This window comes from Phyllobates terribilis, unplaced genomic scaffold (genome assembly GCF_046119375.1).
Source record: "Phyllobates terribilis strain yellow unplaced genomic scaffold, ASM4611937v1 Scaffold_123__1_contigs__length_5148117, whole genome shotgun sequence".
NCBI lineage: Eukaryota > Metazoa > Chordata > Amphibia > Anura > Dendrobatidae > Phyllobates > Phyllobates terribilis.
In genome coordinates, this window is record NW_027362883.1 from 2,087,096 (window position 1) to 2,112,954 (window position 25,859).

The 25,859-nt window shown below is 44.6% G+C and overlaps 1 protein-coding gene, 17 non-coding genes and 1 pseudogene across 18 annotated transcripts; 18 read left to right on the forward strand and 1 right to left on the reverse strand.

The window, feature by feature from the left end:
- Nucleotides 1-502: 502 nt before the first annotated feature.
- LOC141202053 (U2 spliceosomal RNA) lies at nt 503-693 on the forward strand. The gene has a single exon (XR_012273340.1). It is a non-coding gene; the product is annotated as a U2 spliceosomal RNA (small nuclear RNA).
- Nucleotides 694-1,808: 1,115 nt separating this feature from the next.
- Nucleotides 1,809-1,999, forward strand: LOC141202055 (U2 spliceosomal RNA). Its single transcript, XR_012273341.1, has one exon. It is a non-coding gene; the product is annotated as a U2 spliceosomal RNA (small nuclear RNA).
- A 1,115-nt stretch (nt 2,000-3,114) lies between these two features.
- Nucleotides 3,115-3,305, forward strand: LOC141202056 (U2 spliceosomal RNA). The gene has a single exon (XR_012273342.1). It is a non-coding gene; the product is annotated as a U2 spliceosomal RNA (small nuclear RNA).
- Nucleotides 3,306-4,420: 1,115 nt separating this feature from the next.
- LOC141202057 (U2 spliceosomal RNA) lies at nt 4,421-4,611 on the forward strand. The gene has a single exon (XR_012273343.1). It is a non-coding gene; the product is annotated as a U2 spliceosomal RNA (small nuclear RNA).
- A 1,115-nt stretch (nt 4,612-5,726) lies between these two features.
- LOC141202058 (U2 spliceosomal RNA) lies at nt 5,727-5,917 on the forward strand. Its single transcript, XR_012273344.1, has one exon. It is a non-coding gene; the product is annotated as a U2 spliceosomal RNA (small nuclear RNA).
- A 1,759-nt stretch (nt 5,918-7,676) lies between these two features.
- Nucleotides 7,677-9,644, reverse strand: LOC141201660 (uncharacterized). The gene is made up of 3 exons (XM_073663678.1): nt 9,577-9,644; nt 9,246-9,460; nt 7,677-8,844 (listed from the first exon to the last, which is right to left on the reverse strand). Exons 2-3 carry the CDS (start codon nt 9,439-9,441, stop codon nt 8,060-8,062), a joined length of 981 nt encoding a protein of 326 aa, XP_073519779.1. The 5' UTR covers nt 9,442-9,460; nt 9,577-9,644; the 3' UTR covers nt 7,677-8,059.
- Nucleotides 9,645-10,312: 668 nt separating this feature from the next.
- On the forward strand, nt 10,313-10,503 carry LOC141202059 (U2 spliceosomal RNA). Its single transcript, XR_012273345.1, has one exon. It is a non-coding gene; the product is annotated as a U2 spliceosomal RNA (small nuclear RNA).
- A 1,115-nt stretch (nt 10,504-11,618) lies between these two features.
- On the forward strand, nt 11,619-11,809 carry LOC141202061 (U2 spliceosomal RNA). The gene has a single exon (XR_012273346.1). It is a non-coding gene; the product is annotated as a U2 spliceosomal RNA (small nuclear RNA).
- Nucleotides 11,810-12,924: 1,115 nt separating this feature from the next.
- LOC141202063 (U2 spliceosomal RNA) lies at nt 12,925-13,115 on the forward strand. The gene has a single exon (XR_012273348.1). It is a non-coding gene; the product is annotated as a U2 spliceosomal RNA (small nuclear RNA).
- Nucleotides 13,116-14,227: 1,112 nt separating this feature from the next.
- LOC141202426 (U2 spliceosomal RNA) lies at nt 14,228-14,418 on the forward strand. Its single transcript, XR_012273699.1, has one exon. It is a non-coding gene; the product is annotated as a U2 spliceosomal RNA (small nuclear RNA).
- A 1,115-nt stretch (nt 14,419-15,533) lies between these two features.
- LOC141202064 (U2 spliceosomal RNA) lies at nt 15,534-15,724 on the forward strand. The gene has a single exon (XR_012273349.1). It is a non-coding gene; the product is annotated as a U2 spliceosomal RNA (small nuclear RNA).
- Nucleotides 15,725-16,839: 1,115 nt separating this feature from the next.
- Nucleotides 16,840-17,030, forward strand: LOC141202065 (U2 spliceosomal RNA). Its single transcript, XR_012273350.1, has one exon. It is a non-coding gene; the product is annotated as a U2 spliceosomal RNA (small nuclear RNA).
- A 1,118-nt stretch (nt 17,031-18,148) lies between these two features.
- On the forward strand, nt 18,149-18,339 carry LOC141202066 (U2 spliceosomal RNA). Its single transcript, XR_012273351.1, has one exon. It is a non-coding gene; the product is annotated as a U2 spliceosomal RNA (small nuclear RNA).
- Nucleotides 18,340-19,451: 1,112 nt separating this feature from the next.
- Nucleotides 19,452-19,642, forward strand: LOC141202067 (U2 spliceosomal RNA). Its single transcript, XR_012273352.1, has one exon. It is a non-coding gene; the product is annotated as a U2 spliceosomal RNA (small nuclear RNA).
- Nucleotides 19,643-20,757: 1,115 nt separating this feature from the next.
- LOC141202199 (U2 spliceosomal RNA) lies at nt 20,758-20,948 on the forward strand. Its single transcript, XR_012273481.1, has one exon. It is a non-coding gene; the product is annotated as a U2 spliceosomal RNA (small nuclear RNA).
- A 1,115-nt stretch (nt 20,949-22,063) lies between these two features.
- Nucleotides 22,064-22,254, forward strand: LOC141202069 (U2 spliceosomal RNA). The gene has a single exon (XR_012273354.1). It is a non-coding gene; the product is annotated as a U2 spliceosomal RNA (small nuclear RNA).
- Nucleotides 22,255-23,369: 1,115 nt separating this feature from the next.
- Nucleotides 23,370-23,485, forward strand: LOC141202693 (U2 spliceosomal RNA; annotated as a pseudogene).
- Nucleotides 23,486-24,009: 524 nt separating this feature from the next.
- Nucleotides 24,010-24,191, forward strand: LOC141202487 (U2 spliceosomal RNA). The gene has a single exon (XR_012273759.1). It is a non-coding gene; the product is annotated as a U2 spliceosomal RNA (small nuclear RNA).
- Nucleotides 24,192-25,306: 1,115 nt separating this feature from the next.
- LOC141202070 (U2 spliceosomal RNA) lies at nt 25,307-25,497 on the forward strand. Its single transcript, XR_012273355.1, has one exon. It is a non-coding gene; the product is annotated as a U2 spliceosomal RNA (small nuclear RNA).
- Nucleotides 25,498-25,859: the final 362 nt, after the last annotated feature.

Here is a 25,859-nt window from a genome sequence, read left to right on the forward strand (position 1 = left end):
GGTCTCTGTGAGCTTCTCAGCGACATTCAGCCAGCCAGGTATCCTGCCTGCAGTAGATGGAATGTGGCAATGGAACGCTGGCTGCGCGTGTCATAATAGGCTCTGAGCCTTTATAAACCTGTGCACAGCAGCAGCCACCTTCAGTCTGCTGCTGGACAGCCAGCAGCAGCAGCAGCAGGAGAGGTATGTAATCAGGAGCCCTCCTGCTAAGGGTAGACAGCTGCTCGTTCCACCCCACCCCCCGCCTTAATTGGTTCTCCTCCCTTCCAACGGTGTAGAGGCGGGTGGGAACAGCAGGGGGTGAAGGTGCTGTGTTTAAAGAGGTGGAGTTATGCAGATCTAAAACGCGTGGATTGCAGCAGCAGCAAGCCGAAAAGTGCAGGCATGTAAGGGATCTAGAGGTTGACAACATGTCTTCTTAACGGGAGTCCAGGATCTCATCTCCACAAATGGACTTTTCAGGATCCTTGGGTGGCTCCGTAGTTTGAAACCAATTCTGGTTATCGCTTCTCGGCCTTTTGGCTAAGATCAAGTGTAGTATCTGTTCTTATCAGTTTAATATCTGATACGTCCCCTATCTGGGGACCATATATTAAATGGATTTTTAGAACAGGGAGATGGAAAAAGAGCTTGCTCTGTCCACTCCACGCATTGACCTGGTATTGCAGTATCTCCAGGACCGGTGCACCCCTTCTTTAATGCAGTTTCTAAAATCAGAAAGAATTGAATTCAATGTTTTTTGTTCATTTTGCTTGTTTGTCGGATTTGGGGATGGACTCTTTGGCTTTGCTTTTCTTCTCCTCATTGGATTTTTCATGTTCAAAGTTGCAGAAGCCAGATTACAAGCTCATTTTGGTTCAACTTCAGCAACTGTGCATTGCATTGCCATGTAATGTGATGCAATGCTATCTTTCTAGCTCTCCCTTTTTACTTCCTTTTGGATAAACAGACATATTAGGCAAGCATTTTGGAGCTTTCACCTAAATAACTACAGGTGGTGAGATAAGCTGCACAATATAATTGACCTTTCAGTATATTGTTGCACACACACCATCTATTTAGCAAATGCCCTTGTTATCAACAGCAGCCTTTTAAACTCACCTGAGCTAACAGGTATGTGCGCTGGTTACTCTGCTGCGCTTAAAATTTCTTTTTTGGTTTGCTACAATGCCTTTTCTGAAACGTTGTCTCCTTCTGCTGGAACACTGACTTCTTTCATTTAATGCCTGCAGACTATAAAAGAGAACCCAACCCAAAAAGTTTGGTTGATTAGTCTGTGGCATTCTGTTAAACTGTTGCTTATGGCGGTCTCTGTGAGCTTCTCAGCGACATTCAGCCAGCCAGGTATCCTGCCTGCAGTAGATGGAATGTGGCAATGGAACGCTGCCTGCGCGTGTCATAATAGGCTCTGAGCCTTTATATACCTGTGCACAGCAGCAGCCACCTTCAGTCTGCTGCTGGACAGCCAGCAGCAGCAGCAGCAGGAGAGGTATGTAATCAGGAGCCCTCCTGCTAAGGGTAGACAGCTGCTCGTTCCACCCCACCCCCCGCCTTAATTGGTTCTCCTCCCTTCCAACGGTGTTGAGGCGGGTGGGAACAGCAGGGGGTGAAGGTGCTGTGTTTAAAGAGGTGGAGTTATGCAGATCTAAAACGCGTGGATTGCAGTAGCAGCAAGCCGAAAAGTGCAGGCATGTAAGGGATCTAGAGGTTGACAACATGTCTTCTTAACGGGAGTCCAGGAGCTCATCTCCACAAATGGACTTTTCAGGATCCTTGGGTGGCTCCGTAGTTTGAAACCAATTCTGGTTATCGCTTCTCGGCCTTTTGGCTAAGATCAAGTGTAGTATCTGTTCTTATCAGTTTAATATCTGATACGTCCCCTATCTGGGGACCATATATTAAATGGATTTTTAGAACAGGGAGATGGAAAAAGAGCTTGCTCTGTCCACTCCACGCATTGACCTGGTATTGCAGTATCTCCAGGACCGGTGCACCCCTTCTTTAATGCAGTTTCTAAAATCAGAAAGAATTGAATTCAATGTTTTTTGTTCATTTTGCTTGTTTGTCGGATTTGGGGATGGACTCTTTGGCTTTGCTTTTCTTCTCCTCATTGGATTTTTCATGTTCAAAGTTGCAGAAGCCAGATTACAAGCTCATTTTGGTTCAACTTCAGCAACTGTGCATTGCATTGCCATGTAATGTGATGCAATGCTATCTTTCTAGCTCTCCCTTTTTACTTCCTTTTGGATAAACAGACATATTAGGCAAGCATTTTGGAGCTTTCACCTAAATAACTACAGGTGGTGAGATAAGCTGCACAATATAATTGACCTTTCAGTATATTGTTGCACACACACCATCTATTTAGCAAATGCCCTTGTTATCAACAGCAGCCTTTTAAACTCACCTGAGCTAACAGGTATGTGCGCTGGTTACTCTGCTGCGCTTAAAATTTCTTTTTTGGTTTGCTACAATGCCTTTTCTGAAACGTTGTCTCCTTCTGCTGGAACACTGACTTCTTTCATTTAATGCCTGCAGACTATAAAAGAGAACCCAACCCAAAAAGTTTGGTTGATTAGTCTGTGGCATTCTGTTAAACTGTTGCTTATGGCGGTCTCTGTGAGCTTCTCAGCGACATTCAGCCAGCCAGGTATCCTGCCTGCAGTAGATGGAATGTGGCAATGGAACGCTGGCTGCGCGTGTCATAATAGGCTCTGAGCCTTTATATACCTGTGCACAGCAGCAGCCACCTTCAGTCTGCTGCTGGACAGCCAGCAGCAGCAGCAGCAGGAGAGGTATGTAATCAGGAGCCCTCCTGCTAAGGGTAGACAGCTGCTCGTTCCACCCCACCCCCCGCCTTAATTTGTTCTCCTCCCTTCCAACGGTGTTGAGGCGGGTGGGAACAGCAGGGGGTGAAGGTGCTGTGTTTAAAGAGGTGGAGTTATGCAGATCTAAAACGCGTGGATTGCAGCAGCAGCAAGCCGAAAAGTGCAGGCATGTAAGGGATCTAGAGGTTGACAACATGTCTTCTTAACGGGAGTCCAGGAGCTCATCTCCACAAATGGACTTTTCAGGATCCTTGGGTGGCTCCGTAGTTTGAAACCAATTCTGGTTATCGCTTCTCGGCCTTTTGGCTAAGATCAAGTGTAGTATCTGTTCTTATCAGTTTAATATCTGATACGTCCCCTATCTGGGGACCATATATTAAATGGATTTTTAGAACAGGGAGATGGAAAAAGAGCTTGCTCTGTCCACTCCACGCATTGACCTGGTATTGCAGTATCTCCAGGACCGGTGCACCCCTTCTTTAATGCAGTTTCTAAAATCAGAAAGAATTGAATTCAATGTTTTTTGTTCATTTTGCTTGTTTGTCGGATTTGGGGATGGACTCTTTGGCTTTGCTTTTCTTCTCCTCATTGGATTTTTCATGTTCAAAGTTGCAGAAGCCAGATTACAAGCTCATTTTGGTTCAACTTCAGCAACTGTGTATTGCATTGCCATGTAATGTGATGCAATGCTATCTTTCTAGCTCTCCCTTTTTACTTCCTTTTGGATAAACAGACATATTAGGCAAGCATTTTGGAGCTTTCACCTAAATAACCACAGGTGGTGAGATAAGCTGCACAATATAATTGACCTTTCAGTATATTGTTGCACACACACCATCTATTTAGCAAATGCCCTTGTTATCAACAGCAGCCTTTTAAACTCACCTGAGCTAACAGGTATGTGCGCTGGTTACTCTGCTGCGCTTAAAATTTCTTTTTTGGTTTGCTACAATGCCTTTTCTGAAACGTTGTCTCCTTCTGCTGGAACACTGACTTCTTTCATTTAATGCCTGCAGACTATAAAAGAGAACCCAACCCAAAAAGTTTGGTTGATTAGTCTGTGGCATTCTGTTAAACTGTTGCTTATGGCGGTCTCTGTGAGCTTCTCAGCGACAGTCAGCCAGCCAGGTATCCTGCCTGCAGTAGATGGAATGTGGCAATGGAACGCTGGCTGCGCGTGTCATAATAGGCTCTGAGCCTTTATATACCTGTGCACAGCAGCAGCCACCTTCAGTCTGCTGCTGGACAGCCAGCAGCAGCAGCAGCAGGAGAGGTATGTAATCAGGAGCCCTCCTGCTAAGGGTAGACAGCTGCTCGTTCCACCCCACCCCCCGCCTTAATTGGTTCTCCTCCCTTCCAACGGTGTTGAGGCGGGTGGGAACAGCAGGGGGTGAAGGTGCTGTGTTTAAAGAGGTGGAGTTATGCAGATCTAAAACGCGTGGATTGCAGCAGCAGCAAGCCGAAAAGTGCAGGCATGTAAGGGATCTAGAGGTTGACAACATGTCTTCTCAACGGGAGTCCAGGAGCTCATCTCCACAAATGGACTTTTCAGGATCCTTGGGTGGCTCCGTAGTTTGAAACCAATTCTGGTTATCGCTTCTCGGCCTTTTGGCTAAGATCAAGTGTAGTATCTGTTCTTATCAGTTTAATATCTGATACGTCCCCTATCTGGGGACCATATATTAAATGGATTTTTAGAACAGGGAGATGGAAAAAGAGCTTGCTCTGTCCACTCCACGCATTGACCTGGTATTGCAGTATCTCCAGGACCGGTGCACCCCTTCTTTAATGCAGTTTCTAAAATCAGAAAGAATTGAATTCAATGTTTTTTGTTCATTTTGCTTGTTTGTCGGATTTGGGGATGGACTCTTTGGCTTTGCTTTTCTTCTCCTCATTGGATTTTTCATGTTCAAAGTTGCAGAAGCCAGATTACAAGCTCATTTTGGTTCAACTTCAGCAACTGTGCATTGCATTGCCATGTAATGTGATGCAATGCTATCTTTCTAGCTCTCCCTTTTTACTTCCTTTTGGATTATCAGACATATTAGGCAAGCATTTTGGAGCTTTCACCTAAATAACTACAGGTGGTGAGATAAGCTGCACAATATAATTGACCTTTCAGTATATTGTTGCACACACACCATCTATTTAGCAAATGCCCTTGTTATCAACAGCAGCCTTTTAAACTCACCTGAGCTAACAGGTATGTGCGCTGGTTACTCTGCTGCGCTTAAAATTTCTTTTTTGGTTTGCTACAATGCCTTTTCTGAAACGTTGTCTCCTTCTGCTGGAACACTGACTTCTTTCATTTAATGCCTGCAGACTATAAAAGAGAACCCAACCCAAAAAGTTTGGTTGATTAGTCTGTGGCATTCTGTTAAACTGTTGCTTATGGCGGTCTCTGTGAGCTTCTCAGCGACATTCAGCCAGCCAGGTATCCTGCCTGCAGTAGATGGAATGTGGCAATGGAACGCTGGCTGCGCGTGTCATAATAGGCTCTGAGCCTTTATATACCTGTGCACAGCAGCAGCCACCTTCAGTCTGCTGCTGGACAGCCAGCAGCAGCAGCAGCAGGAGAGGTATGTAATCAGGAGCCCTCCTGCTAAGGGTAGACAGCTGCTCGTTCCACCCCACCCCCCGCCTTAATTGGTTCTCCTCCCTTCCAACGGTGTTGAGGCGGGTGGGAACAGCAGGGGGTGAAGGTGCTGTGTTTAAAGAGGTGGAGTTATGCAGATCTAAAACGCGTGGATTGCAGCAGCAGCAAGCCGAAAAGTGCAGGCATGTAAGGGATCTAGAGGTTGACAACATGTCTTCTTAACGGGAGTCCAGGAGCTCATCTCCACAAATGGACTTTTCAGGATCCTTGGGTGGCTCCGTAGTTTGAAACCAATTCTGGTTATCGCTTCTCGGCCTTTTGGCTAAGATCAAGTGTAGTATCTGTTCTTATCAGTTTAATATCTGATACGTCCCCTATCTGGGGACCATATATTAAATGGATTTTTAGAACAGGGAGATGGAAAAAGAGCTTGCTCTGTCCACTCCACGCATTGACCTGGTATTGCAGTATCTCCAGGACCGGTGCACCCCTTCTTTAATGCAGTTTCTAAAATCAGAAAGAATTGAATTCAATGTTTTTTGTTCATTTTGCTTGTTTGTCGGATTTGGGGATGGACTCTTTGGCTTTGCTTTTCTTCTCCTCATTGGATTTTTCATGTTCAAAGTTGCAGAAGCCAGATTACAAGCTCATTTTGGTTCAACTTCAGCAACTGTGCATTGCATTGCCATGTAATGTGATGCAATGCTATCTTTCTAGCTCTCCCTTTTTACTTCCTTTTGGATAAACAGACATATTAGGCAAGCATTTTGGAGCTTTCACCTAAATAACTACAGGTGGTGAGATAAGCTGCACAATATATAATTGACCTTTCAGTATATTGTTGCACACACACCATCTATTTAGCAAATGCCCTTGTTATCAACAGCAGCCTTTTAAACTCACCTGAGCTAACAGGTATGTGCGCTGGTTACTCTGCTGCGCTTAAAATTTCTTTTTTGGTTTGCTACAATGCCTTTTCTGAAACGTTGTCTCCTTCTGCTGGAACACTGACTTCTTTAATTTAATGCCTGCAGACTATAAAAGAGAACCCAACCCAAAAAGTTTGGTTGATTAGTCTGTGGCATTCTGTTAAACTGTTGCTTATGGCGGTCTCTGTGAGCTTCTCAGCGACATTCAGCCAGCCAGGTATCCTGCCTGCAGTAGATGGAATGTGGCAATGGAACGCTGGCTGCGCGTGTCATAATAGGCTCTGAGCCTTTATATACCTGTGCACAGCAGCAGCCACCTTCAGTCTGCTGCTGGACAGCCAGCAGCAGCAGCAGCAGGAGAGGTATGTAATCAGGAGCCCTCCTGCTAAGGGTAGACAGCTGCTCGTTCCACCCCACCCCCCGCCTTAATTGGTTCTCCTCCCTTCCATCGGTGTTGAGGCGGGTGGGAACAGCAGGGGGTGAAGGTGCTGTGTTTAACACTAGGACTACTGGACTCGTGACCCCGCCTAGAACTACTGAAAGGAGTCATTTTGACTCCTTGCTTGTTTTCGTTTATTTTTAGAGTTTCATTTGTGGTTATTTATTAATAATTATATTTTTTGTAATGTATTATTATTGTGAGATCCAACAGTAATGCTTTTGATTGTTTTTTTTCTGCTTTTCTTATTTTTCTACAGAAAATAACAATAATTATAATAGACGTTTTTCAAACATTTTTTTTTATTCAAGTGCACACATATAAACAACAACTGAAGAACAAAAAGCAGAGAAAATGTAGGTGGAGGAGCATAAAAATGAAAATATGGCGCAGAATTCACCTTCTAAACATCTGGTGTTTCGCATTTTAGGCATTGCCTTTGATTTATGGCAGTACATTGCCCACACAAAGACTTACCACAAGTCTTACAATTTCCGACAGATCTATTTTTCTTGCACTTTTCTTTGATCTGGCAAAATTTTGTTTGAACCATCACTTCTGAGCATGTAGAAACTTGGGACGTGGAACCCTTTTCCCTATCTGTGACATAAGGACCACTCAACTCTCTCACAAGCGTTTGCAAAAATGCCTTGCGTGACATTTTTTGGTGGGTAATCTCCTTGAATATTATCCATGCATTTATACCCGCAAAGTCTAAGGCATTTTCAAATGCATGAACAGGCCATCTCCTTGTGCATGTTCGTGTGGTATATTTTCGTGCCATCTGATCCACTACATCTACTCCATATTTTGTTTCATTGTAAAACTTTACCGTTTCTGGAGTTTTTTTAGCGGAATCAGACGTAACAACAACATCTGAATGGACGGAACTCAAAATGACAACATTTTTGTTGGGCTTTCCTTGATATACTGTAAGTGTAAAATTGTCTTCATTTCTAAACACTTTAGTGTTGTACAATTCCTCTTTCATGGATTTTATTTCTTTAGGCACTTCTCGCCTTATCTTGTTCAGTGTTCCCACGATGGTTGTTCCTTTGCTTTTTAGCTGTTTAGCTAATTTTACTGAAGTAAAATAATTATCGGTTGTAACATTGCGACCTTTTTTCAAAAACGGGTCCAATAACTTCATTACCACATGGTCAGCTAAACGGTCCTCAGCACGGCGTGTGTCATCTTTGCCTAGATAAGGGAAGCCATTTGCCAGATATTTGCTCCTCTTATCAACAGCTAGCCAATATTTGTGGCCTTATTTATCTGGTTTGGAAGGCATGTACTGCGTGAATGGACACCTAGTTTTGCTTGGGAAAAGTTGCTCATCCACCGTTATGTATGGGCCAGGTTTGTAACACGCAATACAATTTTCAATAAACCTGTCCCACACAGTAGAAAATAGAGCAAACTTGTCCGTTTGCAGTCTCTCCGATCGAGTAGATTTCTCATCAAATCTGAGAAACCTCATAATTTCAACAAAGCGGTCCCTAGACATTGTCGCTTTGCAAAACGGTATTCCCCAGTCATTACACCAAATACTGCTAATCGAGTGACGGTTCGTGCCAGATATTCCACGAGCATAGAATATCGCAATGAATGCATCTAGCTCCTCATCAGATAGAGTAAACTGTAAATTATTGTTCCTGCATGCTTCTGCAAGCGTACAGTTCTTTATATGTGTCAATATATATGAATCAAAAAATAAACGCCATGCGCTCAAAGGACTATCGATAATGATATTTCTTCTGGCGTATCCTGTAGGGCCAGGTGCTTCTCGAAGAATATTTTGGCTGTCACGCCTACCAGGCAAGTGTTCTCCAATTTCAACAGGTTTCCATTGAATACCATCCGCTGAAACTAGTATTCCTTCAGATTCGCCTTCTCTGGTGTTTGTTGTTGCATTACCTTCGCCGCCATCGTTATCTGTTGTTCTTTCATTTCTGGGACGTTTTGCTGATTTTTTCTGTCCACGACCAGGAGGATGGTCACGAGGCAACATAACTGCATGAGCCCGATCCCCAGTTGATGTGCTTGGAATATCTGGAAAAAAGTTGATGAATATTTAGAATTTTTGTTTTGTAAGGGTCCGTGCACACTGGCTGGATTAGCGGCGGAATATCCGACCGGATATTCTCACCACAATCCGGCCCGTACCTGCCCGCTCAGGTACAGAGCGGAGTTTCATACCTGAAGCTCCGCTCCGAACCCCGGGCTGGAGCCGCTGTCTGGGACGGAGCCGTGCTCGCGCGTAAGCAAGCGCTGCTCTGTCCCTGACAGCGGCTCCAGCCCGGGGTTCGGAGCGGAGCTTCAGGCATGAGCGGGCAGGTACGGCCTGTATTGCGGCAAGAATATCCAGATGGCTATTCAGCCAGAATTCTGCTAGTGTGCACAGGCCCTAACTCAGTGTGTGGAAGAACAAATAAATACACATAACTACTTACCTTCTGGATTTGTTCCTTCTGAGTCTTCAGATTCACTTGATATGTTCTGAGGAATGAAATCTTCATCACTGTCAGAATCAAATACATGTTCCTGCAATTCGGATTCCGATTCATCCTCCGGTATGGATTGCAAAGTAGCCAGAATATCCTGAGGCTTTATCAAACGTCTTCTCTCCATATTCCTCACAAATTCCATAATTCTATATAGTTCCCTGCTGAAAAATAGAAATGAAATGAAAACTAAAAGAAATAATAACTGTTCTGCCACCTTCAAAAGTAGGTGGGCTGAATCAGTTGACAGACAGCTAAACTATTTCATAACAATTCATACCTGTATGAGTCTTCAGAGCTCGTATGTCTGTGTCTGTTCTCTTTGTCTCTTCAGCTGAACTGAAAGTTAAGATACTATCCAGAATACTGTCTCCTGCTAGGACCTTAGAAAAACACCACCCTTCATTAGCATAAGATAAGAGCCGAGAGTAAACAAGCTATTTTGTTCAGCATTACACAGTAATACAAGCAGGTAAAACACATGGAAAATGTGAAAAGTTGACATGTAAATTGAACTACATCTATATGAACATCAGGGTAAATAAGACAGAGTGAAAAAATTATGCACAAAACTTTATAGCAACATTTAGTGACAAAAGGACCTCAAAATATAGTAGGGAGTCAAAATGACTCCCTTCAGTAGTTCTTGGTAAATTTAGAAAAAAACGCGCAAATTTTTCACCAAAATTATTTATTCTCACAAAATCTTTTTTCACATCATATTTGAGGAAAAGTCACCGAGTTTCAAGCCGGAATTCTGAAAAATGTAGTCACAGAAGAGAAATAAAAAACGAAAGGAGTCAAAATGACTCCATCAGTAGTTCTAGTGTTAAAGAGGTGGAGTTATGCAGATCTAAAACGCGTGGATTGCAGCAGCAGCAAGCCGAAAAGTGCAGGCATGTAAGGGATCTAGAGGTTGACAACATGTCTTCTTAACGGGAGTCCAGGAGCTCATCTCCACAAATGGACTTTTCAGGATCCTTGGGTGGCTCCGTAGTTTGAAACCAATTCTGGTTATCGCTTCTCGGCCTTTTGGCTAAGATCAAGTGTAGTATCTGTTCTTATCAGTTTAATATCTGATACGTCCCCTATCTGGGGACCATATATTAAATGGATTTTTAGAACAGGGAGATGGAAAAAGAGCTTGCTCTGTCCACTCCACGCATTGACCTGGTATTGCAGTATCTCCAGGACCGGTGCACCCCTTCTTTAATGCAGTTTCTAAAATCAGAAAGAATTGAATTCAATGTTTTTTGTTCATTTTGCTTGTTTGTCGGATTTGGGGATGGACTCTTTGGCTTTGCTTTTCTTCTCCTCATTGGATTTTTCATGTTCAAAGTTGCAGAAGCCAGATTACAAGCTCATTTTGGTTCAACTTCAGCAACTGTGCATTGCATTGCCATGTAATGTGATGCAATGCTATCTTTCTAGCTCTCCCTTTTTACTTCCTTTTGGATAAACAGACATATTAGGCAAGCATTTTGGAGCTTTCACCTAAATAACTACAGGTGGTGAGATAAGCTGCACAATATAATTGACCTTTCAGTATATTGTTGCACACACACCATCTATTTAGCAAATGCCCTTGTTATCAACAGCAGCCTTTTAAACTCACCTGAGCTAACAGGTATGTGCGCTGGTTACTCTGCTGCGCTTAAAATTTCTTTTTTGGTTTGCTACAATGCCTTTTCTGAAACGTTGTCTCCTTCTGCTGGAACACTGACTTCTTTCATTTAATGCCTGCAGACTATAAAAGAGAACCCAACCCAAAAAGTTTGGTTGATTAGTCTGTGGCATTCTGTTAAACTGTTGCTTATGGCGGTCTCTGTGAGCTTCTCAGCGACATTCAGCCAGCCAGGTATCCTGCCTGCAGTAGATGGAATGTGGCAATGGAACGCTGGCTGCGCGTGTCATAATAGGCTCTGAGCCGTTATATACCTGTGCACAGCAGCAGCCACCTTCAGTCTGCTGCTGGACAGCCAGCAGCAGCAGCAGCAGGAGAGGTATGTAATCAGGAGCCCTCCTGCTAAGGGTAGACAGCTGCTCGTTCCACCCCACCCCCCGCCTTAATTGGTTCTCCTCCCTTCCAACGGTGTTGAGGCGGGTGGGAACAGCAGGGGGTGAAGGTGCTGTGTTTAAAGAGGTGGAGTTATGCAGATCTAAAACGCGTGGATTGCAGCAGCAGCAAGCCGAAAAGTGCAGGCATGTAAGGGATCTAGAGGTTGACAACATGTCTTCTTAACGGGAGTCCAGGAGCTCATCTCCACAAATGGACTTTTCAGGATCCTTGGGTGGCTCCGTAGTTTGAAACCAATTCTGGTTATCGCTTCTCGGCCTTTTGGCTAAGATCAAGTGTAGTATCTGTTCTTATCAGTTTAATATCTGATACGTCCCCTATCTGGGGACCATATATTAAATGGATTTTTAGAACAGGGAGATGGAAAAAGAGCTTGCTCTGTCCACTCCACGCATTGACCTGGTATTGCAGTATCTCCAGGACCGGTGCACCCCTTCTTTAATGCAGTTTCTAAAATCAGAAAGAATTGAATTCAATGTTTTTTGTTCATTTTGCTTGTTTGTCGGATTTGGGGATGGACTCTTTGGCTTTGCTTTTCTTCTCCTCATTGGATTTTTCATGTTCAAAGTTGCAGAAGCCAGATTACAAGCTCATTTTGGTTCAACTTCAGCAACTGTGCATTGCATTGCCATGTAATGTGATGCAATGCTATCTTTCTAGCTCTCCCTTTTTACTTCCTTTTGGATAAACAGATATATTAGGCAAGCATTTTGGAGCATTCACCTAAATAACTACAGGTGGTGAGATAAGCTGCACAATATAATTGACCTTTCAGTATATTGTTGCACACACACCATCTATTTAGCAAATGCCCTTGTTATCAACAGCAGCCTTTTAAACTCACCTGAGCTAACAGGTATGTGCGCTGGTTACTCTGCTGCGCTTAAAATTTCTTTTTTGGTTTGCTACAATGCCTTTTCTGAAACGTTGTCTCCTTCTGCTGGAACACTGACTTCTTTCATTTAATGCCTGCAGACTATAAAAGAGAACCCAACCCAAAAAGTTTGGTTGATTAGTCTGTGGCATTCTGTTAAACTGTTGCTTATGGCGGTCTCTGTGAGCTTCTCAGCGACATTCAGCCAGCCAGGTATCCTGCCTGCAGTAGATGGAATGTGGCAATGGAACGCTGGCTGCGCGTGTCATAATAGGCTCTGAGCCTTTATATACCTGTGCACAGCAGCAGCCACCTTCAGTCTGCTGCTGGACAGCCAGCAGCAGCAGCAGCAGGAGAGGTATGTAATCAGGAGCCCTCCTGCTAAGGGTAGACAGCTGCTCGTTCCACCCCACCCCCCGCCTTAATTGGTTCTCCTCCCTTCCAACGGTGTTGAGGCGGGTGGGAACAGCAGGGGGTGAAGGTGCTGTGTTTAAAGAGGTGGAGTTATGCAGATCTAAAACGCGTGGATTGCAGCAGCAGCAAGCCGAAAAGTGCAGGCATGTAAGGGATCTAGAGGTTGACAACATGTCTTCTTAACGGGAGTCCAGGAGCTCATCTCCACAAATGGACTTTTCAGGATCCTTGGGTGGCTCCGTAGTTTGAAACCAATTCTGGTTATCGCTTCTCGGCCTTTTGGCTAAGATCAAGTGTAGTATCTGTTCTTATCAGTTTAATATCTGATACGTCCCCTATCTGGGGACCATATATTAAATGGATTTTTAGAACAGGGAGATGGAAAAAGAGCTTGCTCTGTCCACTCCACGCATTGACCTGGTATTGCAGTATCTCCAGGACCGGTGCACCCCTTCTTTAATGCAGTTTCTAAAATCAGAAAGAATTGAATTCAATGTTTTTTGTTCATTTTGCTTGTTTGTCGGATTTGGGGATGGACTCTTTGGCTTTGCTTTTCTTCTCCTCATTGGATTTTTCATGTTCAAAGTTGCAGAAGCCAGATTACAAGCTCATTTTGGTTCAACTTCAGCAACTGTGCATTGCATTGCCATGTAATGTGATGCAATGCTATCTTTCTAGCTCTCCCTTTTTACTTCCTTTTGGATAAACAGACATATTAGGCAAGCATTTTGGAGCTTTCACCTAAATAACAACAGGTGGTGAGATAAGCTGCACAATATAATTGACCTTTCAGTATATTGTTGCACACACACCATCTATTTAGCAAATGCCCTTGTTATCAACAGCAGCCTTTTAAACTCACCTGAGCTAACAGGTATGTGCGCTGGTTACTCTGCTGCGCTTAAAATTTCTTTTTTGGTTTGCTACAATGCCTTTTCTGAAACGTTGTCTCCTTCTGCTGGAACACTGACTTCTTTCATTTAATGCCTGCAGACTATAAAAGAGAACCCAACCCAAAAAGTTTGGTTGATTAGTCTGTGGCATTCTGTTAAACTGTTGCTTATGGCGGTCTCTGTGAGCTTCTCAGCGACATTCAGCCAGCCAGGTATCCTGCCTGCAGTAGATGGAATGTGGCAATGGAACGCTGGCTGCGCGTGTCATAATAGGCTCTGAGCCTTTATATACCTGTGCACAGCAGCAGCCACCTTCAGTCTGCTGCTGGACAGCCAGCAGCAGCAGCAGGAGAGGTATGTAATCAGGAGCCCTCCTGCTAAGGGTAGACAGCTGCTCGTTCCACCCCACCCCCTGCCTTAATTGGTTCTCCTCCCTTCCAACGGTGTTGAGGCGGGTGGGAACAGCAGGGGGTGAAGGTGCTGTGTTTAAAGAGGTGGAGTTATGCAGATCTAAAACGCGTGGATTGCAGCAGCAGCAAGCCGAAAAGTGCAGGCATGTAAGGGATCTAGAGGTTGACAACATGTCTTCTTAACGGGAGTCCAGGAGCTCATCTCCACAAATGGACTTTTCAGGATCCTTGGGTGGCTCCGTAGTTTGAAACCAATTCTGGTTATCGCTTCTCGGCCTTTTGGCTAAGATCAAGTGTAGTATCTGTTCTTATCAGTTTAATATCTGATACGTCCCCTATCTGGGGACCATATATTAAATGGATTTTTAGAACAGGGAGATGGAAAAAGAGCTTGCTCTGTCCACTCCACGCATTGACCTCGTATTGCAGTATCTCCAGGACCGGTGCACCCCTTCTTTAATGCAGTTTCTAAAATCAGAAAGAATTGAATTCAATGTTTTTTGTTCATTTTGCTTGTTTGTCGGATTTTGGGATGGACTCTTTGGCTTTGCTTTTCTTCTCCTCATTGGATTTTTCATGTTCAAAGTTGCAGAAGCCAGATTACAAGCTCATTTTGGTTCAACTTCAGCAACTGTGCATTGCATTGCCATGTAATGTGATGCAATGCTATCTTTCTAGCTCTCCCTTTTTACTTCCTTTTGGATAAACAGACATATTAGGCAAGCATTTTGGAGCTTTCACCTAAATAACTACAGGTGGTGAGATAAGCTGCTCAATATAATTGACCTTTCAGTATATTGTTGCACACACACCATCTATTTAGCAAATGCCCTTGTTATCAACAGCAGCCTTTTAAACTCACCTGAGCTAACAGGTATGTGCGCTGGTTACTCTGCTGCGCTTAAAATTTCTTTTTTGGTTTGCTACAATGCCTTTTCTGAAACGTTGTCTCCTTCTGCTGGAACACTGACTTCTTTCATTTAATGCCTGCAGACTATAAAAGAGAACCCAACCCAAAAAGTTTGGTTGATTAGTCTGTGGCATTCTGTTAAATTGTTGCTTATGGCGGTCTCTGTGAGCTTCTCAGCGACATTCAGCCAGCCAGGTATCCTGCCTGCAGTAGATGGAATGTGGCAATGGAACGCTGGCTGCGCGTGTCATAATAGGCTCTGAGCCTTTATATACCTGTGCACAGCAGCAGCCACCTTCAGTCTGCTGCTGGACAGCCAGCAGCAGCAGCAGCAGGAGAGGTATGTAATCAGGAGCCCTCCTGCTAAGGGTAGACAGCTGCTCGTTCCACCCCACCCCCCGCCTTAATTGGTTCTCCTCCCTTCCAACGGTGTTGAGGCGGGTGGGAACAGCAGGGGGTGAAGGTGCTGTGTTTAAAGAGGTGGAGTTATGCAGATCTAAAACGCGTGGATTGCAGCAGCAGCAAGCCGAAAAGTGCAGGCATGTAAGGGATCTAGAGGTTGACAACATGTCTTCTTAACGGGAGTCCAGGAGCTCATCTCCACAAATGGACTTTTCAGGATCCTTGGGTGGCTCCGTAGTTTGAAACCAATTCTGGTTATCGCTTCTCGGCCTTTTGGCTAAGATCAAGTGTAGTATCTGTTCTTATCAGTTTAATATCTGATACGTCCCCTATCTGGGGACCATATATTAAATGGATTTTTAGAACAGGGAGATGGAAAAAGAGCTTGCTCTGTCCACTCCACGCATTGACCTGGTATTGCAGTATCTCCAGGACCGGTGCACCCCTTCTTTAATGCAGTTTCTAAAATCAGAAAGAATTGAATTCAATGTTTTTTGTTCATTTTGCTTGTTTGTCGGATTTGGGGATGGACTCTTTGGCTTTGCTTTTCTTCTCCTCATTGGATTTTTCATGTTCAAAGTTGCAGAAGCCAGATTACAAGCTCATTTTGGTTCAACTTCAGCAACTGTGCATTGCATTGCCATGTAATGTGATGCAATGCTATCTTTCTAGCTCTCCCTTTTTACTTCCTTTTGGATAAACAGACATATTAGGCAAGCATTTTGGAGCTTTCACCTAAATAACTACAGGTGGTGAGATAAGCTGCACAATATAATTGACCTTTCAGTATATTGTTGCACACACACCATCTATTTAGCAAATGCCCTTGTTATCAACAGCAGCCTTTTAAACTCACCTGAGCTAACAGGTATGTGCGCTGGTTACTCTGCTGCGCTTAAAATTTCTTTTTTGGTTTGCTACAATGCCTTTTCTGAAACGTTGTCTCCTTCTGCTGGAACACTGACTTCTTTCATTTAATGCCTGCAGACTATAAAAGAGAACCCAACCCAAAAAGTTTGGTTGATTAGTCTGTGGCATTCTGTTAAACTGTTGCTTATGGCGGTCTCTGTGAGCTTCTCAGCGACATTCAGCCAGCCAGGTATCCTGCCTGCAGTAGATGGAATGTGGCAATGGAACGCTGGCTGCGCGTGTCATAATAGGCTCTGAGCCTTTATATACCTGTGCACAGCAGCAGCCACCTTCAGTCTGCTGCTGGACAGCCAGCAGCAGCAGCAGCAGGAGAGGTATGTAATCAGGAGCCCTCCTGCTAAGGGTAGACAGCTGCTCGTTCCACCCCACCCCCCGCCTTAATTGGTTCTCCTCCCTTCCAACGGTGTTGAGGCGGGTGGGAACAGCAGGGGGTGAAGGTGCTGTGTTTAAAGAGGTGGAGTTATGCAGATCTAAAACGCGTGGATTGCAGCAGCAGCAAGCCGAAAAGTGCAGGCATGTAAGGGATCTAGAGGTTGACAACATGTCTTCTTAACGGGAGTCCAGGAGCTCATCTCCACAAATGGACTTTTCAGGATCCTTGGGTGGCTCCGTAGTTTGAAACCAATTCTGGTTATCGCTTCTCGGCCTTTTGGCTAAGATCAAGTGTAGTATCTGTTCTTATCAGTTTAATATCTGATACGTCCCCTATCTGGGGACCATATATTAAATGGATTTTTAGAACAGGGAGATGGAAAAAGAGCTTGCTCTGTCCACTCCACGCATTGACCTGGTATTGCAGTATCTCCAGGACCGGTGCACCCCTTCTTTAATGCAGTTTCTAAAATCAGAAAGAATTGAATTCAATGTTTTTTGTTCATTTTGCTTGTTTGTCGGATTTGGGGATGGACTCTTTGGCTTTGCTTTTCTTCTCCTCATTGGATTTTTCATGTTCAAAGTTGCAGAAGCCAGATTACAAGCTCATTTTGGTTCAACTTCAGCAACTGTGCATTGCATTGCCATGTAATGTGATGCAATGCTATCTTTCTAGCTCTCCCTTTTTACTTCCTTTTGGATAAACAGACATATTAGGCAAGCATTTTGGAGCTTTCACCTAAATAACTACAGGTGGTGAGATAAGCTGCACAATATAATTGACCTTTCAGTATATTGTTGCACACACACCATCTATTTAGCAAATGCCCTTGTTATCAACAGCAGCCTTTTAAACTTACCTGAGCTAACAGGTATGTGCGCTGGTTACTCTGCTGCGCTTAAAATTTCTTTTTTGGTTTGCTACAATGCCTTTTCTGAAACGTTGTCTCCTTCTGCTGGAACACTGACTTCTTTCATTTAATGCCTGCAGACTATAAAAGATAACCCAACCCAAAAAGTTTGGTTGATTAGTCTGTGGCATTCTGTTAAACTGTTGCTTATGGCGGTCTCTGTGAGCTTCTCAGCGACATTCAGCCAGCCAGGTATCCTGCCTGCAGTAGATGGAATGTGGCAATGGAACGCTGGCTGCGCGTGTCATAATAGGCTCTGAGCCTTTATATACCTGTGCACAGCAGCAGCCACCTTCAGTCTGCTGCTGGACAGCCAGCAGCAGCAGCAGCAGCAGGAGAGGTATGTAATCAGGAGCCCTCCTGCTAAGGGTAGACAGCTGCTCTTTCCACCCCACCCCCCGCCTTAATTGGTTCTCCTCCCTTCCAACGGTGTTGAGGCGGGTGGGAACAGCAGGGGGTGAAGGTGCTGTGTTTAAAGAGGTGGAGTTATGCAGATCTAAAACGCGTGGATTGCAGCAGCAGCAAGCCGAAAAGTGCAGGCATGTAAGGGATCTAGAGGTTGACAACATGTCTTCTTAACGGGAGTCCAGGAGCTCATCTCCACAAATGGACTTTTCAGGATCCTTGGGTGGCTCCGTAGTTTGAAACCAATTCTGGTTATCGCTTCTCGGCCTTTTGGCTAAGATCAAGTGTAGTATCTGTTCTTATCAGTTTAATATCTGATACGTCCCCTATCTGGGGACCATATATTAAATGGATTTTTAGAACAGGGAGATGGAAAAAGAGCTTGCTCTGTCCACTCCACGCATTGACCTGGTATTGCAGTATCTCCAGGACCGGTGCACCCCTTCTTTAATGCAGTTTCTAAAATCAGAAAGAATTGAATTCAATGTTTTTTGTTCATTTTGCTTGTTTGTCGGATTTGGGGATGGACTCTTTGGCTTTGCTTTTCTTCTCCTCATTGGATTTTTCATGTTCAAAGTTGCAGAAGCCAGATTACAAGCTCATTTTGGTTCAACTTCAGCAACTGTGCATTGCATTGCCATGTAATGTGATGCAATGCTATCTTTCTAGCTCTCCCTTTTTACTTCCTTTTGGATAAACAGACATATTAGGCAAGCATTTTGGAGCTTTCACCTAAATAACTACAGGTGGTGAGATAAGCTGCACAATATAATTGACCTTTCAGTATATTGTTGCACACACACCATCTATTTAGCAAATGCCCTTGTTATCAACAGCAGCCTTTTAAACTCACCTGAGCTAACAGGTATGTGCGCTGGTTACTCTGCTGCGCTTAAAATTTCTTTTTTGGTTTGCTACAATGCCTTTTCTGAAACGTTGTCTCCTTCTGCTGGAACACTGACTTCTTTCATTTAATGCCTGCAGACTATAAAAGAGAACCCAACCCAAAAAGTTTGGTTGATTAGTCTGTGGCATTCTGTTAAACTGTTGCTTATGGCGGTCTCTGTGAGCTTCTCAGCGACATTCAGCCAGCCAGGTATCCTGCCTGCAGTAGATGGAATGTGGCAATGGAACGCTGGCTGCGCGTGTCATAATAGGCTCTGAGCCTTTATATACCTGTGCACAGCAGCAGCCACCTTCAGTCTGCTGCTGGACAGCCAGCAGCAGCAGCAGGAGAGGTATGTAATCAGGAGCCCTCCTGCTAAGGGTAGACAGCTGCTCGTTCCACCCCACCCCCCGCCTTAATTGGTTCTCCTCCCTTCCAACGGTGTTGAGGCGGGTGGGAACAGCAGGGGGTGAAGGTGCTGTGTTTAAAGAGGTGGAGTTATGCAGATCTAAAACGCGTGGATTGCAGCAGCAGCAAGCCGAAAAGTGCAGGCATGTAAGGGATCTAGAGGTTGACAACATGTCTTCTTAACGGGAGTCCAGGAGCTCATCTCCACAAATGGACTTTTCAGGATCCTTGGGTGGCTCCGTAGTTTGAAACCAATTCTGGTTATCGCTTCTCGGCCTTTTGGCTAAGATCAAGTGTAGTATCTGTTCTTATCAGTTTAATATCTGATACGTCCCCTATCTGGGGACCATATATTAAATGGATTTTTAGAACAGGGAGATGGAAAAAGAGCTTGCTCTGTCCACTCCACGCATTGACCTGGTATTGCAGTATCTCCAGGACCGGTGCACCCCTTCTTTAATGCAGTTTCTAAAATCAGAAAGAATTGAATTCAATGTTTTTTGTTCATTTTGCTTGTTTGTCGGATTTGGGGATGGACTCTTTGGCTTTGCTTTTCTTCTCCTCATTGGATTTTTCATGTTCAAAGTTGCAGAAGCCAGATTACAAGCTCATTTTGGTTCAACTTCAGCAACTGTGCATTGCATTGCCATGTAATGTGATGCAATGCTATCTTTCTAGCTCTCCCTTTTTACTTCCTTTTGGATAAACAGACATATTAGGCAAGCATTTTGGAGCTTTCACCTAAATAACTACAGGTGGTGAGATAAGCTGCACAATATAATTGACCTTTCAGTATATTGTTGCACACACACCATCTATTTAGCAAATGCCCTTGTTATCAACAGCAGCCTTTTAAACTCACCTGAGCTAACAGGTATGTGCGCTGGTTACTCTGCTGCGCTTAAAATTTCTTTTTTGGTTTGCTACAATGCCTTTTCTGAAACGTTGTCTCCTTCTGCTGGAACACTGACTTCTTTCATTTAATGCCTGCAGACTATAAAAGAGAACCCAACCCAAAAAGTTTGGTTGATTAGTCTGTGGCATTCTGTTAAACTGTTGCTTATGGCGGTCTCTGTGAGCTTCTCAGCGACATTCAGCCAGCCAGGTATCCTGCCTGCAGTAGATGGAATGTGGCAATGGAACGCTGGCTGCGCGTGTCATAATAGGCTCTGAGCCTTTATATACCTGTGCACAGCAGCAGCCACCTTCAGTCTGCTGCTGGACAGCCAGCAGCAGCAGCAGCAGGAGAGGTATGTAATCAGGAGCCCTCCTGCTAAGGGTAGACAGCTGCTCGTTCCACCCCACCCCCCGCCTTAATTGGTTCTCCTCCCTTCCAACGGTGTTGAGGCGGGTGGGAACAGCAGGGGGTGAAGGTGCTGTGTTTAAAGAGGTGGAGTTATGCAGATCTAAAACGCGTGGATTGCAGCAGCAGCAAGCCGAAAAGTGCAGGCATGTAAGGGATCTAGAGGTTGACAACATGTCTTCTTAACGGGAGTCCAGGAGCTCATCTCCACAAATGGACTTTTCAGGATCCTTGGGTGGCTCCGTAGTTTGAAACCAATTCTGGTTATCGCTTCTCGGCCTTTTGGCTAAGATCAAGTGTAGTATCTGTTCTTATCAGTTTAATATCTGATACGTCCCCTATCTGGGGACCATATATTAAATGGATTTTTAGAACAGGGAGATGGAAAAAGAGCTTGCTCTGTCCACTCCACGCATTGACCTGGTATTGCAGTATCTCCAGGACCGATGCACCCCTTCTTTAATGCAGTTTCTAAAATCAGAAAGAATTGAATTCAATGTTTTTTGTTCATTTTGCTTGTTTGTCGGATTTGGGGATGGACTCTTTGGCTTTGCTTTTCTTCTCCTCATTGGATTTTTCATGTTCAAAGTTGCAGAAGCCAGATTACAAGCTCATTTTGGTTCAACTTCAGCAACTGTGCATTGCATTGCCATGTAATGTGATGCAATGCTATCTTTCTAGCTCTCCCTTTTTACTTCCTTTTGGATAAACAGACATATTAGGCAAGCATTTTGGAGCTTTCACCTAAATAACTACAGGTGGTGAGATAAGCTGCACAATATAATTGACCTTTCAGTATATTGTTGCACACACACCATCTATTTAGCAAATGCCCTTGTTATCAACAGCAGCCTTTTAAACTCACCTGAGCTAACAGGTATGTGCGCTGGTTACTCTGCTGCGCTTAAAATTTCTTTTTTGGTTTGCTACAATGCCTTTTCTGAAACGTTGTCTCCTTCTGCTGGAACACTGACTTCTTTCATTTAATGCCTGCAGACTATAAAAGAGAACCCAACCCAAAAAGTTTGGTTGATTAGTCTGTGGCATTCTGTTAAACTGTTGCTTATGGCGGTCTCTGTGAGCTTCTCAGCGACATTCAGCCAGCCAGGTATCCTGCCTGCAGTAGATGGAATGTGGCAATGGAACGCTGGCTGCGCGTGTCATAATAGGCTCTGAGCCTTTATATACCTGTGCACAGCAGCAGCCACCTTCAGTCTGCTGCTGGACAGCCAGCAGCAGCAGCAGCAGGAGAGGTATGTAATCAGGAGCCCTCCTGCTAAGGGTAGACAGCTGCTCGTTCCACCCCACCCCCCGCCTTAATTGGTTCTCCTCCCTTCCAACGGTGTTGAGGCGGGTGGGAACAGCAGGGGGTGAAGGTGCTGTGTTTAAAGAGGTGGAGTTATGCAGATCTAAAACGCGTGGATTGCAGCAGCAGCAAGCCGAAAAGTGCAGGCATGTAAGGGATCTAGAGGTTGACAACATGTCTTCTTAACGGGAGTCCAGGAGCTCATCTCCACAAATGGACTTTTCAGGATCCTTGGGTGGCTCCGTAGTTTGAAACCAATTCTGGTTATCGCTTCTCGGCCTTTTGGCTAAGATCAAGTGTAGTATCTGTTCTTATCAGTTTAATATCTGATACGTCCCCTATCTGGGGACCATATATTAAATGGATTTTTAGAACAGGGAGATGGAAAAAGAGCTTGCTCTGTCCACTCCACGCATTGACCTGGTATTGCAGTATCTCCAGGACCGGTGCACCCCTTCTTTAATGCAGTTTCTAAAATCAGAAAGAATTGAATTCAATGTTTTTTGTTCATTTTGCTTGTTTGTCGGATTTGGGGATGGACTCTTTGGCTTTGCTTTTCTTCTCCTCATTGGATTTTTCATGTTCAAAGTTGCAGAAGCCAGATTACAAGCTCATTTTGGTTCAACTTCAGCAACTGTGCATTGCATTGCCATGTAATGTGATGCAATGCTATCTTTCTAGCTCTCCCTTTTTACTTCCTTTTGGATAAACAGACATATTAGGCAAGCATTTTGGAGCTTTCACCTAAATAACTACAGGTGGTGAGATAAGCTGCACAATATAATTGACCTTTCAGTATATTGTTGCACACACACCATCTATTTAGCAAATGCCCTTGTTATCAACAGCAGCCTTTTAAACTCACCTGAGCTAACAGGTATGTGCGCTGGTTACTCTGCTGCGCTTAAAATTTCTTTTTTGGTTTGCTACAATGCCTTTTCTGAAACGTTGTCTCCTTCTGCTGGAACACTGACTTCTTTCATTTAATGCCTGCAGACTATAAAAGAGAACCCAACCCAAAAAGTTTGGTTGATTAGTCTGTGGCATTCTGTTAAACTGTTGCTTATGGCGGTCTCTGTGAGCTTCTCAGCGACATTCAGCCAGCCAGGTATCCTGCCTGCAGTAGATGGAATGTGGCAATGGAACGCTGGCTGCGCGTGTCATAATAGGCTCTGAGCCTTTATATACCTGTGCACAGCAGCAGCCACCTTCAGTCTGCTGCTGGACAGCCAGCAGCAGCAGCAGCAGGAGAGGTATGTAATCAGGAGCCCTCCTGCTAAGGGTAGACAGCTGCTCGTTCCACCCCACCCCCCGCCTTAATTGGTTCTCCTCCCTTCCAACGGTGTTGAGGCGGGTGGGAACAGCAGGGGGTGAAGGTGCTGTGTTTAAAGAGGTGGAGTTATGCAGATCTAAAACGCGTGGATTGCAGCAGCAGCAAGCCGAAAAGTGCAGGCATGTAAGGGATCTAGAGGTTGACAACATGTCTTCTTAACGGGAGTCCAGGAGCTCATCTCCACAAATGGACTTTTCAGGATCCTTGGGTGGCTCCGTAGTTTGAAACCAATTCTGGTTATCGCTTCTCGGCCTTTTGGCTAAGATCAAGTGTAGTATCTTTTGAAAAGGCAGTTTTGTCCTTGGGCTGCCCTAGTAAATTGATGCATATTACACACTGGTTTGGTGCACTTGTTAGTACGCCAGGTGGCTCATAGAGTTATCTGATGGAAAACATGGCCCTCCAGGATCGAAGTCACTAGGCTGGGTAAGTGTGAGGGCTTTGGAGCAATGTGCCCCAGGAGTAGGCGCCCTGGTGGGAGTCCAAGCTTACTGGGACTGGGAACCCCAGAAAGACTTGGCTTCGTAGCACGCCGCACCTTTGCCAATCATACTTTCTGAGCAACCCCCCCTATTCCTGGCCTCCGGGCTAGGAAGGGGAATTTTTATAAACCCGGTCGGAGGTCCGGTCAGCTTTGGGCTGAGAAACCAACACAGGCTCCAGCTCCACTAGGGTGGCAGCCTAGATGGAAGCTGGGAGCACGAAAACGGCTCTTCTCCGGCTTCGGCTAGGGAGAGCATCGGAGATCCCTGACCCTCGCTGTGGCCTTCTGGCTCGGAGGGATGGGGTTGGTTTATTGGGGACCCTCTCCTCCGGGAAGGGTCCACATGAATCCTCGCCTCGTGCGCTGTTTTGGTGTGACTTCGGTCACATTTTTCAGTGCCTTGGATGCAGCTTCAATCAAAAAATCTGTTCTTATCAGTTTAATATCTGATACGTCCCCTATCTGGGGACCATATATTAAATGGATTTTTAGAACAGGGAGATGGAAAAAGAGCTTGCTCTGTCCACTCCACGCATTGACCTGGTATTGCAGTATCTCCAGGACCGGTGCACCCCTTCTTTAATGCAGTTTCTAAAATCAGAAAGAATTGAATTCAATGTTTTTTGTTCATTTTGCTTGTTTGTCGGATTTGGGGATGGACTCTTTGGCTTTGCTTTTCTTCTCCTCATTGGATTTTTCATGTTCAAAGTTGCAGAAGCCAGATTACAAGCTCATTTTGGTTCAACTTCAGCAACTGTGCATTGCATTGCCATGTAATGTGATGCAATGCTATCTTTCTAGCTCTCCCTTTTTACTTCCTTTTGGATAAACAGACATATTAGGCAAGCATTTTGGAGCTTTCACCTAAATAACTACAGGTGGTGAGATAAGCTGCACAATATAATTGACCTTTCAGTATATTGTTGCACACACACCAACTATTTAGCAAATGCCCTTGTTATCAACAGCAGCCTTTTAAACTCACCTGAGCTAACAGGTATGTGCGCTGGTTACTCTGCTGCGCTTAAAATTTCTTTTTTGGTTTGCTACAATGCCTTTTCTGAAACGTTGTCTCCTTCTGCTGGAACACTGACTTCTTTCATTTAATGCCTGCAGACTATAAAAGAGAACCCAACCCAAAAAGTTTGGTTGATTAGTCTGTGGCATTCTGTTAAACTGTTGCTTATGGCGGTCTCTGTGAACTTCTCAGCGACATTCAGCCAGTCAGGTATCCTGCCTGCAGTAGATGGAATGTGGCAATGGAACGCTGGCTGCGCGTGTCATAATAGGCTCTGAGCCTTTATATACCTGTGCACAGCAGCAGCCACCTTCAGTCTGCTGCTGGACAGCCAGCAGCAGCAGCAGCAGGAGAGGTATGTAATCAGGAGCCCTCCTGCTAAGGGTAGACAGCTGCTCGTTCCACCCCACCCCCCGCCTTAATTGGTTCTCCTCCCTTCCAATGGTGTTGAGGCGGGTGGGAACAGCAGGGGGTGAAGGTGCTGTGTTTAAAGAGGTGGAGTTATGCAGATCTAAAACGCGTGGATTGCAGCAGCAGCAAGCCGAAAAGTGCAGGCATGTAAGGGATCTAGAGGTTGACAACATGTCTTCTTAACGGGAGTCCAGGAGCTCATCTCCACAAATGGACTTTTCAGGATCCTTGGGTGGCTCCGTAGTTTGAAACCAATTCTGGTTATCGCTTCTCGGCCTTTTGGCTAAGATCAAGTGTAGTATCTGTTCTTATCAGTTTAATATCTGATACGTCCCCTATCTGGGGACCATATATTAAATGGATTTTTAGAACAGGGAGATGGAAAAAGAGCTTGCTCTGTCCACTCCACGCATTGACCTGGTATTGCAGTATCTCCAGGACCGGTGCACCCCTTCTTTAATGCAGTTTCTAAAATCAGAAAGAATTGAATTCAATGTTTTTTGTTCATTTTGCTTGTTTGTCGGATTTGGGGATGGACTCTTTGGCTTTGCTTTTCTTCTCCTCATTGGATTTTTCATGTTCAAAGTTGCAGAAGCCAGATTGCAAGCTCATTTTGGTTCAACTTCAGCAACTGTGCATTGCATTGCCATGTAATGTGATGCAATGCTATCTTTCTAGCTCTCCCTTTTTACTTCCTTTTGGATAAACAGACATATTAGGCAAGCATTTTGGAGCTTTCACCTAAATAACTACAGGTGGTGAGATAAGCTGCACAATATAATTGACCTTTCAGTATATTGTTGCACACACACCATC